Source organism: Juglans regia, chromosome 6 (assembly GCF_001411555.2).
Source record: "Juglans regia cultivar Chandler chromosome 6, Walnut 2.0, whole genome shotgun sequence".
Classification (NCBI taxonomy): domain Eukaryota; kingdom Viridiplantae; phylum Streptophyta; class Magnoliopsida; order Fagales; family Juglandaceae; genus Juglans; species Juglans regia.
Window position 1 is genome coordinate 35,641,839 of NC_049906.1, and position 11,817 is coordinate 35,653,655.

Below are 11,817 nucleotides of genomic sequence, written 5' to 3' on the forward strand. Positions count from 1 at the left end.
TTAGTGACCGTAGTCGTTAGGAATAAGCACTCATTTGATCATGTAAATGTGCAAATACGAAGTTCATCTACTAATTACAATTAAATCAGTGTAAGAATGACATACTTTATCGATCGTTGACATAATATGACATGATTGCAAAATAAATTGAACTTCTGATCTCATAATTCAAATCATGGTGCTGTGTATAGGAAGGTAGAGAATTAATGATGGGTCTTTCATTTGCCAATGAATTGGCCGCTCCGCCTTCGATCATTATTAATAATGGGATTGCACGTTGGCTAATTAGCTGGCCATAAAGCTAAAGATCAAATTGCATGGGAAATTTGCTCTACACACAGTCAGCTAGAAGTACTACTACTACTACTTTATGGATCGAGTTATCAAACTAATATCAATTTGAGGGTTCAACTTGGGAGCTCAATGCTGCATGATATACTCCAAGTAATATATATTTATAAAGAAAAATCTAATTGTAAGTAATTCTGTGTACTAATACGTACACTCATTCAATATAATTGGTCATAAAATAGATTTTAATGAAAATAATGCTAATTTGAATTTAGGATATGAATGCAACAACATTAGTATGCAGATTGGTACGCAAACTTGCTTGTACGTAGTAAAACTCTATTTATAAGCCTTATTTTTTACATACACAACACATGCTTTCCACATGAACAACTACTTGTCATGACATCCTATGATTTTTCTTTCTCTCTTTTTTTCCAGTTTTTCCAGATAATAAAAGCGCTGAAAGATATGTTATGCTAATCTTGTGCTATAGGTTTTTATTATTAGGTAAATGGTATAAGATGGTTGACAATAGAAGAATCATTGGCTTTTGAATTCATGTCCCTCAAGTCCATTTCTTACCTAAACCGTGAAACCTTAACTGTCAACAGACAATTATTTGTTTTGGGATAATGCAAATCAAATTAGAAATATATTCGGAAATTGAAACATTTATCTGGGAATTACATGCCTGGCTAGCTGAGACTTGAAAGTCCACCTTCTCATGCCAACCAATGTACTTAAAATAGCAACAAACCCATTGCTTTCAGACCCTCAGCGGTTTACCGGTTTCATGACAGAGTACTAGGCAAGCTTGCAATCTTAAGAACTTAGAAAAGAAGCCAGGCCAAATCGTTAGGTGGATATAGGTTAAAGTCTCTCCATCTAGTTGCTGCTCCTACTTGTACATATTTATTGTCACAGCAAATATAATGCTGATGTGTAAGCCTGCCATATCAATTATGTTTATAACAAAAATTTTATGTATAGTTATTTTTACGTACTCTTTGAGCACTCTACTGATGTAATTGACTGCATATTAAAAAAAAATTAATACCGTCTATCACATCAATAGAATGTGCAAGAAGTACGTAAAAATGACTATATGTAACCTGAGTTAAAGATTAAACTAAATTAATATCCAACAGTCTTAGGACTTTTGAAAAAATAGTTGGATCTTTAACAAACTAGCATGAAAAAGTATTGGTCTTTTGACCTCTTTATAACTGTAATGAATCTATATAGTAAGTAGCATGCTTACAGATTGATTGCTTGTAAAAAAAACAAAATTCAATGCATAAAACCAGAAAGCTTAGAATATGCACGTGCAAAATTGGTTTTTAAGAAGAGAGTTGGCCTAGCATTTTCAAAGGAATGTAGCAATTCCAACGGAGTTTTATCCCCCTGAAAAATGTCTTTGGGAATATATATATATATATATATATATATATATATATATATATGGTAAGCAAGCTTAATCAGTCCAATCAAAACAGGAAAGCTACACCAAAACTGAGAATAGGGTAGTCGTTGCTGTAAATCATTGACATGAATTCCCATTAGACTCTAAAGAAGGATCAACGAGGATAAGACTGCATAGAATGCAAGAGCAGAACACTACAATACAAAGTATGAAAGTACCATAGACAAAGATTCAAACCCAGTAACACAGAATAATATTAAACAATATGTATTCAAAGAGTAGTTTCTTCTGTCAGTGGTATCAATTTTAGGATATAAGCAATCTCTGCCCATTTGATACCACCATAAAAAAATAGAGATTGATATTGTTAAATGCCACAAAAGGAAATGTGAATTTCACATCCTACTGGTGTCCAAACTCTGCCTTTACGTTCTTACTTGATCTATGAATCATTTTCTCCACAGTTCCTATCCAGTAGTTGGACACAACCACTTGTGTACTTGATCTCCTTTGGACCCATCACAAAAGGCTTGCTTGAATCGACAATGTGATGGAATAGACATACGCCTAATAACTCAGCCTTTAAAGAATGGTCCAAACTAGTCAGCTTCCAGAACTCTACTTGTATTGGAACTGAGAAGGTAGATTATATAATTAAAAACTCAGTTAAAATATTCTCGCACATATGTTACACTGATGCTATACAAGACCTCTGGATCCTCAATCAAGCTGAAGAATATATATGAAGATCACCCAGTAACTGTTCTCTCTCAAAACCCCACGGACAAATGAAACTTTCGAGCCCACTCAGACATTAGCTGATACTTCATTTGCAGCTGGCTTATCTCGTTTCTTTGGTGGTTCTTGAGCTTTTTGTAAAACAGCCTTATTTGGAACCAAAAGTATGTAAATGTTCCGGTCACGAAAGTTTTTGACCTCCTCGGTTGCAAGCTGCATGTCAACCCAACAGGGGGTAGAAGAAAGATAATTAACGGAGTTACTATAATTCAAAATCACCATAACCAATACTAAATACAGACAGAATGTGAAAATGTAGAGAGATAATAAAATGCAAAAACATTTATCCTAATGTTTAGTGAAAACCACACCCATTGGTGATTGTTCCACTCAAAACATATTAGTCAATTTTTTGACCAAGTGTATATTATATACCTGTTCGTGACAGTAGATACACCTAAAGAGAACATGCACAGAAAGGGAAAGAACACTTATGTTATGAGTACCTCTCCAACATCATTCTGAAATCTTCTAATAAGCTCGATGGCTATATTCCTGAATTCATTTTCACGACCTTTCAAGTTCACCATAATCTTAACCTGCATGATGTAATATCTCAAATGTTTAAATCATAGAGACAATTTTGATATAAGTAGCTACATACTGACATCATAAGAAAATCTCAGCAACCTTGTCGCCATCATTCAAAAACTTCCTTGCAGCTTTCAAACGCACGGAATAGTCATGTTGATCAATGTTGTAACTGCATTGAAAATCAATTAATAAATTACAGAGTGACACCGCCAGATATAAAATATTTGGATGATCCAGCTTCCTATGTCGAGAAATTATCACATGCCTTGTGGCCTATTAACATCCAGTTACCTCCACGTGTGCCCAGACCAAGGAAACAAGTCACACTTGTCCAGGTAACACCTAAAAATGAGATGAGTTGGGAGACTACAAAAGGGCTTTCCCTTGTGATGATTGCCCATTATTAGATACACTAGTTGTCCCATGCAATGCATGGGCCGGAATAACTAAACTGCTAGTACTATTTAGTCAAGAACCTGAGGTGGAAGCTGAAGGGTTTTTTTTTTCAATTATCTGAAAAGTAGAGGAAAGGTTGAGAAACTGAACAGTGTATATCACAGGAGAGGAAAAGTTTTTTCCAGCAAGAAGGGATAAGTTGGGAAACCGAAAGGTTTCTAATACAAAAGAATGAATAAATAATTAAATTTATGAAAATGGTTGATAACGTGGCTCATTCTTTTGTGAAGACATTGCTTCAGCTTTTATATAGGTAATTCATGAATGTGAAAAGCTACCAAATTCTCTATAAGAAGGCCACTTCTCTTCTCCTAAAGCACGAACAAGTGCATGTAGCCAGGTCCCCTAATCTGATGACTAGATGTTGAAACTTGACAGAAGGTTCACACTACTGGATTTGTTCGTTACCAATCAGGCATTAGCTTTTCGGATCCTAAACAGAATCTGAGGCAGGCAAAAGAGAGACAGGGAGAGGGAGAGTAATTAGAATAAAGAAACTAAATATAAGCAATTTTTTCCTGAGGGGGATAAGTAGAGGATTTGTTAGATAGTGAAATAGCCTGCACATTGGAAGTCCAACCCTTTAACCCGAGGCAAGGAACCAAAATTATCCCAAGGTCAAATTTATAGTGGAATATTGACCTTCAGTTAATCAAGTAATTAGCTAAAGCACTTAAAAAATAGAATTATTTTTACAGACAAACAACCAACCCCAACCCATACTGTGAGAAGGCTACCCTGCCACTACTATGGCCATTTTTAACATTTTACTTACCATTTCAAATACTTAAAATTATAGTCACATTTTTATATTACAATGTGCTGTCCACTAGGTTCACTATTCAGCAATTTAACCAAGTAAGTCAGTACTTGAACTTCCCTAATCCAACTGATGCCAGCCAGACCAAACAACTATGACACGGCGATGAAGTCTTTCTAGGATGCTATTTTACTTATAAAAAGGATGCTATATCAGATTACATTTTCCTATATGGATATGAGGTTGTGTGTGTGTGTGTGTCTGTGAGCGACAGAATGGCTAATAGACATTTATACCTTTAAGGTATTTCAATCTACCTAAAATCCCAAACAAAGACGGTGCGGCATTCACCCACCTTCATGGAATCTTTCCTTCATAGCAACAGATCTTTTTGCATGACATAATTCCAACCATGACATTTCAGTTTTCTGATTAAAATTAGATGGCCAGACAACCTTGGTGAAAATGCACTTTTATAATTTCAAAATGAAACTGCATATTCAAATTGATTACAAAAGTGAAATTCAGACCAAAGATAGCAACGACCAAAAATGAAATCAAAGAGAAATATAATATACCCCATTTTGAGCTCCTTCAAATCCATGCGATTGGCTAACATTTAAGAGCACACTTTGTCAATAACTTTTCTGAAATCTGAGAAACGTAAATCAGAGAAAATCAGCAAACTCTAATTAGGGAAGACATTCACCAGCACTTTTCTTCTGCTGTTCTCTTTTCTTCTTTTGCTGTTCATATTTATATTTACTGAAAGAAAAGAAAATATAAGCATCAAGAGACTTTTTCAAAAACCCTCTTGAGGTTAGCATTCAACAAAAGAAAAAAAAAATCGAAATGAGATAATATAGAAAAAAGGAAAAGAAAAATTAGAAGGGAAAGAGGCAAAAAAACATTAATTATGCTATAAAAAGAGACAATACTACAACCTAACGAAACATATAAAGCCTTCATTTTTTGAAGTATTAACATTTTGAAATCACAAACAAAGAATTTAAGATTCAAAATCCCATCTACTGCTCGACACTTGATATATTGGTATATAAAGCCTTCATTTTTTGAAGTATTAGCATTTTGAAATAAAAAACAAAGAATTTAAGATCCAAAATCCCATTTACTGCTTGACACTTGATATATTGGTCAATGTATTTCTAAACACACTTGATATAAACACGCATGAATTGCATCAACTTATTTTCATTTCAGAAAGTCAACATGCAATTATAACTTGAAAAAAAAATTGTAGCAGATGCATGAAAGAAGAATCCACTCTTTCTTAAAAATTAAAAGATAGAATAAAACAAAATTGACATTAAATATATATATATATATATTGTATGTAATAACAATACGTAAAAAAAAATATAGTACAGTACATCGTACTTATAATCCATCATTTTCACAACTGGGGGGTCTGCATCCGGGGATAATATAACCTGCAAAAAACATGAGTAGAAATAAGTTTCGGCATAAATGAGTGGATATAATCATGCATCACTCTAGAAGCAGCTCAAAAGGAAAACCTTCATTCTCTTGTATGTAAAGCAACACATTGAATATACTTGAGACCACATTGCCTCCCCTGTTGTGTGTCACATTCAGTGTATTGGATGCAAAGAAGCATAGGTTGCGGGATAGAATCAGTTCTTTGCGGATGACATTAGCTTCTCAATAACAATTATTAAACTATAATAACCTATTGATAGCTCCTATACCAGCTTAACAGCTTCCATTCTAGGAAGTTATTAAAATTCCCGTCTATTTATAGTGAAAGACAAATGAAGCAGAACTTAATACTGGAGACCTAGCATGACCCAATCAACTGATGCATATGTCGAAAAAACCAGAAGAGAATCCATTATTTAAGTAAAATTCCATCTGATTCACGGGTTAGCCAATTCACGGATGAATCGGTAGTTCTTCAAACTAGCAGCAACTCATCTGAAATATATCATTATCATCACATGACTTTAAAAACAACCTTTTTTCTTACTTTTTTTCCCCTTATTGAAAAGCTACTCATAAACCCAGCAGGTCTCACGACCTTTTCTTCCACCCTATTCCTTACGTTAAGATATAAAATAAATAATAAAATCTACCTCTTCCCATTAGCTTAAGCTTTTGGGACAAATGGTGAATTCATATGGTATTAGAGCAGAGGTCCTGAGTTCGAACCCTGACTCTACACTCTATCCCATTTAATTAAATATTTCACGTGTTGGGTCATCCATTGAGGAGGAGTCTGACCCACACATGAGGGGGAGTGTTAAGATATAAAATAAATAATAAAATCTACCTCTTCCCATTAGCTTAAACTTTTGGAATAAGTGGCGATTTCACACTATAAGAGGAGGAAGAGTTATTTGAGCTATAGCTCATTGGCTAATATCAACTAACAGTGCAGTAAGAAAACGGGCAGCTAATAAAACAAACAATAGCAACCCAATTACTCAAATGACCAAGATGCCAGAAACTAACAAAGAACCAGTAGTTCATTTGAAAGAAAATATAAAAACTGAACAAAAGCAGTTCTTGGCTAATGACCCATCTGGGATGCAAACTATTCTAAATGATTCTTAACACCTACCGTAGGCATACACACAACACAAGCACATAGAAACTCCTGGCCGTGAGTCTAGCCAACCAAAGAACTGGATTCCATATGTGAATTGACAATATAATGAATTAACAAGTTTATTACCACATATTTTAGCAAGCAAAAAAAAAAAAACGTGTACTCCCTGTTTTGCACACTTTTCAGCCACTACATTTAAATTCGGAAAGAAAAGAAATAAAGCACACTTAAATTCGGAAATACCAGATCAAGCTCCGCATCCTCAGCCATTTGAATAGCCTCACTTTTGGACACCAACCCCACCTACAAATATAAAGACATCAATCTCCCAACTATAAAAAAGCTCAGAAATTAAGAACAGCTCGACCAAGCACACTGTCGCTTCACTAAGAGCGCTACAAAAGATCAGACTTCTCGCAATTTTCTCCTCTTCCTGTGTTGTTTCAGCTGCCAAGCGAACCTTAACAAAATAAAACCAATGCCACTCACCATATTCTGCTTGTCATCAATTAGCCTGACAGTAGCGGACCTGTTTCAAAACCAAGAAGCTTAGTTTCAATCTCCATCGAATCCAACTTCAAATACGCACACATATACACAGCCATAAATAACCACCTAATGGTGGAGATGTCGAGGGCTTTTTCATCATCCGAGTCGCTCTTCCGGTACTGCCTCGAATTTCCAGAGCCCGAGGAGCGTGACCCACCGCCGTACCGGGCGGTGATGGATCCCCCAAGACTTGAGGAGAGAGAGATGGAGCTAGACCTGATGGTATCCGAATTGTAGAGGCGGACTCCGAAGAGGTTGGACTCGAGAAGCGACGGCTTCGTTTTGGTGGCCCGCGTTATGAGGGGCTTGCAGGCAAAGCTGCTGGTGATCCCAGCCATGGCTTCGGGAAAGAAGAAAAGAGTGTGCCTTTGCTGTGGGTTTGGCCGTTGGCGCATGATATTTACCGAACTTCTTTATTCTTATCCACATTTTTTCTGAATATGCGTGGTGGGCCATGGCTGGGCTGTGTCTTGGGCCGAGCCGGGTTAGTTATTGAGTTGAGCACTGCTATGCATTCCGAATAAACAGCTATTTTATTTTTTATTTTTTTATTTTTTTTCATATATTTTTTTAATCATCATAAACATTTTTTTAAAAAAAAAATTCACAATATTATTAAAAAATACTTCTTTAATCACTGAGTATAAAAAAAAAAAAAAAGTCATTCGAGATACAAATTCGGAATACATTTTCGGAATAAAAAGTATTTCTCTATTGAATTTGGTTACGATTGACCTTCATGAAATCAATTTGTCATTCTCACTCAATAATGAGTGAAGTTCTTATTCATTTAAATTTTATAAATTTTAATGACAATTTATATGTTGGGATAAACAGGTTATTAAATGTTAAATTCAAGTACAACAGTAAAAGTAGACAAAAGAAATAACGACAATCACACAAAAAATGTCAATATTTAAGTGATTTGGCTTAATGTAAGCCTATGTCCACTGTCGGAATCAGTCTCAATGAATTTATTATCAACAAAGGTGGAATACAAGAGATTAATTACAAAATTCTCAATTTTAAAGTCTCAATATACTCAATAGAACTCTCGGGATTCTTTACAAAATGATCATTTCTCTACAATGTTTGGTTGCTAATGAGTTAAAAAATACATTAGAAAAGCGTGTATCTATAGTCCACAGCGCGAGAATCCAAATTTCAGAATATTCACTCGAGCGAATTGTCGAATGGTGTCAAGCAGACGTTTTATGACAGGCGCTTGCTCAAGCTGACAAAGAGTTCGCTCAAACAAAATGTCGAGCTAAGGTTGCTTAAACTAGGATGGAGCTAGGATCAAGCAAAAGTCAAGCCAAACCTCAAAAATAGCATTTTCAATAGGAAATAAAGATAAACTCAAGATTATAGCTATATGAAGTCCTAGAATAAACTATAAAGCATTACTGTTCTATGTATAGAAATTCTAGAAAAAAATAACATTTGACATTGATTCGGATAAATTATTTTAGTCACGTTGTTGGTTTATTCACTTTCTTAATTATTAAATAAATAAAATAGATGAGCAGTCAAATTGAGAAAATAAACTCGATTGACGAAATGTTATTTTCCTTACCAATTTTATATCAACCCGGCCCAGATGAAACGACGTAATCACGCCTGTCACTGGTACGACATACAGCAAATAAAAATCCTAACTTTGGTCATGACTAAGAAAGACATCAAAACATAGAGCAAACATATCCAGAACAGGCATAGTTATTTAGTATTGGCAAGGATAAGATAAACACACGTGCTAAATGTGCCAAACTGGAATACAAAGTAGAAGTTTGAACGGTCAGTTTGGTACCATAACTGAAAAGGTAGCTTTATTTATAGAGGCTAATAAAACTAGAAAACCCAACATTACAACCTTAATTTACATATAACTAGACATAGATAGACTCGACCGACTCCATATGCCCACCCACTTAACTCACAAATAGCTAACCCCATGCAGATGCAGCCACTTGCATACGTAAATAAACCTCAGTCTTTAACCTCAATCAACCTCTTCAATCTTCGGCCCTGGTCCTGAACCTGAACCAGTTGAGCTGCCGCTGCCGCCGCCGCCACCGGGTGGCATATGTCCAGTACCACCACCACCCTCCTGATACATCTTAGCAATGACAGGACCGCATATCCCCTCCAGCTCCTTCAGCTTGTCCTCGAGCTCGTCCACCTCCGCCAACTGGTTCTTCTCCAGCCACTCTAATGCCTCGTTCACCGCCTTCTCGATCTTTTCCTTGTCTGCCGGGTCCAACTTGCTCGCTATCTTCTCGTCCCGCAGCGTGTTCCTCATGTTATACGCGTAGTTCTCCAGTGCGTTCTTTGCGTCCACCTTCTTCTTCACCTCCTCATCCTCTGCCTTGTACTTCTCTGCATCTCGCACCAGCTTATCAATCTCGTCTTTGCTTAGCCTTCCCTTCTCGTTTGTGATGGTGATCTTGTTCTTCACACCAGCTGTCTTGTCCTCTGCCGCGACATTCAAAATTCCATTCGCGTCTATGTCGAAGGTGACATTGATCTGAGGAACCCCTCTGGGTGCGGGAGGGATGCCCGAGAGCTCGAATTTGCCGAGAAGATTGTTGTCCTTGGTCCGAGCTCGCTCTCCTTCATAGACTTGGATCAAAACCCCAGGCTGATTATCCGAATACGTAGAGAAAATCTGTTCTTTCTTCGTCGGAATCGTCGTGTTCCTCGGAATCAGAGTTGTCATAACACCACCAGCAGTTTCGAGCCCAAGACTAAGCGGCGTGACATCGAGCAGCAACAAGTCCTGCACCTTCTCGCTCCCTTCGCCGGTCAGAATCGCTGCCTGAACCGCAGCACCGTAAGCCACAGCTTCATCGGGGTTAATACTCTTACAAAGCTCCTTCCCATTGAAAAAGTCCTGCAACTTGTTCTGAATTTTGGGAATCCTCGTGGACCCGCCTACAAGAACCACGTCATGAACTTGGCCTTTGTCGATCTTCGCATCTCGCAGGCATTTCTCCACCGTCTCAATACATTTCAGGAACAAATCCATGTTCAATTCCTCGAACCTCGCCCTCGTGATCGTCGTGTAGAAATCAATCCCTTTGTACAGAGAATCGATCTCTATGGTAGTCTGCGTCGTCGAAGACAGCGCCCTCTTGGCTCTCTCGCACGCATTCTTCAGCCGTCTCAACGCTCTCGCATTGCCACTGATTTCCTTCTTGTGCTTCCTCCGAAACTCGGACACGCAGTGATTCACCAGCCTGTTGTCGAAATCTTCACCCCCAAGATGAGTATCACCCGCCGTGGCCTTAACCTCGAAAATACCCTCCTCGATCGACAACATAGATACATCGAAAGTGCTGCCACCAAGGTCGAAAATGAGCACGTTCTGCTCACCTTTCCTCGTGCCCTTCTTGTCCAGCCCGTAAGCGATAGCAGCCGCAGTTGGCTCGTTGATAATCCTCATAACATTGACCCCCGCAATGACCCCAGCGTCCTTCGTGGCCTGCCTCTGCGAATCGTTGAAATAAGCCGGGACCGTGATCACTGCGTTCTTTATAGGCTGACCCAGAAAAGCCTCTGCTATCTCCCTCATCTTCGCCAGTATCATGGAGGATATTTCCTCTGGGGTAAACTTTTTCTCTTCACCCTTGTACCTGACCACGATCAGAGGCTTGTCGCCGGGACCAGGGATCAACTTGAAGGGCCAGAGCTTCATGTCGTTCTGGACAGAATGGTCGGAATATCGCCGACCGATGAGACGCTTGGCGTCGTAAACTGTGTTCTCCGGGTTCATGGCCACCTGGTTCTTCGCTGCATCGCCGACCAGTCTCTCGGTGTCGGTGAACGCTACGTACGACGGGGTAGTACGGTTGCCTTGGTCGTTGGGGATGATCTCGACGCGGTCGTTAATCCAAGCTCCTACGCAGCTGTAGGTTGTGCCCAGGTCGATGCCTATACCTTTTTCAGGATTGGCCGCCATACTAAAAACTCTCAATTCACACAACAAAGAAAAAAAAGTCGGTCTATGTTTCAGAGCTTCGAAAGCTGTTTTTGAGTTGCTTTGAGTACAAGAATCTGGAGGTGAGTCTAGAATAGAAACCGCGAATTTATAGTATCTTCTATATAGAAAGATGTCTGAGGAAGTTCGGAAAAATTTGAGTGTAGAATCAGAGTGTGGACTGGAGAGTTCTGGAGACTCTGAGCGCGGGGACGAAGGTTAGCTCGAAAAACAATTAGGGCTGAAGTTGATATAATTTACTAAAGTACCATTGTTTTGTAGGACTGAATTACGGGGAACTACGGAGGGTACTTCGGAAATGTGGCCTTCACATTTTGAGTCGGTCAGGCGGTAGCTTTTTTCGACGTGAGTAGAGTGATGGTGGGTGAAGAGGTGGCAGCTTGCTTACAGATTCTTGTACACGTGGCTATCCG

The 11,817-nt window shown here is 38.2% G+C and overlaps 2 protein-coding genes across 2 annotated transcripts; both read right to left on the minus strand.

Moving 5' to 3' along the window:
* Positions 1–1,945: 1,945 nt before the first annotated feature.
* On the minus strand, positions 1,946–7,793 carry LOC108996806 (translation initiation factor IF3-4, chloroplastic-like). Its single transcript, XM_018972822.2, has 9 exons — positions 7,471–7,793; positions 7,345–7,384; positions 7,099–7,158; positions 5,664–5,716; positions 4,975–5,030; positions 4,844–4,877; positions 3,146–3,218; positions 2,962–3,054; positions 1,946–2,668 (listed from the first exon to the last, which is right to left on the minus strand). The coding sequence occupies exons 1-9, from the start codon at positions 7,740–7,742 to the stop codon at positions 2,525–2,527; spliced, it is 825 nt and encodes a 274-aa protein (XP_018828367.1). The 5' UTR covers positions 7,743–7,793; the 3' UTR covers positions 1,946–2,524.
* A 1,314-nt stretch (positions 7,794–9,107) lies between these two features.
* On the minus strand, positions 9,108–11,597 carry LOC108996805 (heat shock 70 kDa protein-like). The gene has a single exon (XM_018972821.2). The coding sequence runs from the start codon at positions 11,363–11,365 to the stop codon at positions 9,407–9,409; it is 1,959 nt and encodes a 652-aa protein (XP_018828366.2). The 5' UTR covers positions 11,366–11,597; the 3' UTR covers positions 9,108–9,406.
* Between the last annotated feature and the right edge of the window lie 220 nt (positions 11,598–11,817).

Coding starts and splice junctions, on each gene's coding strand:
- LOC108996806 (XM_018972822.2), bottom strand. CDS start 7,742: ATGGCTGGGATCACCAGCAGCTTTGCCTGCAAGCCCCTCATAACGCGG. Junction 5,031..5,663: donor GTGAAAATGATGGATTATAA/GTACGATGTACT, acceptor CTTTTCTTTCAG/TAAATATAAATATGAACAGC. Junction 4,878..4,974: donor ACAGCAGAAGAAAAGTGCTG/GTGAATGTCTTC, acceptor CTTAAATGTTAG/CCAATCGCATGGATTTGAAG.
- LOC108996805 (XM_018972821.2), bottom strand. CDS start 11,365: ATGGCGGCCAATCCTGAAAAAGGTATAGGCATCGACCTGGGCACAACC.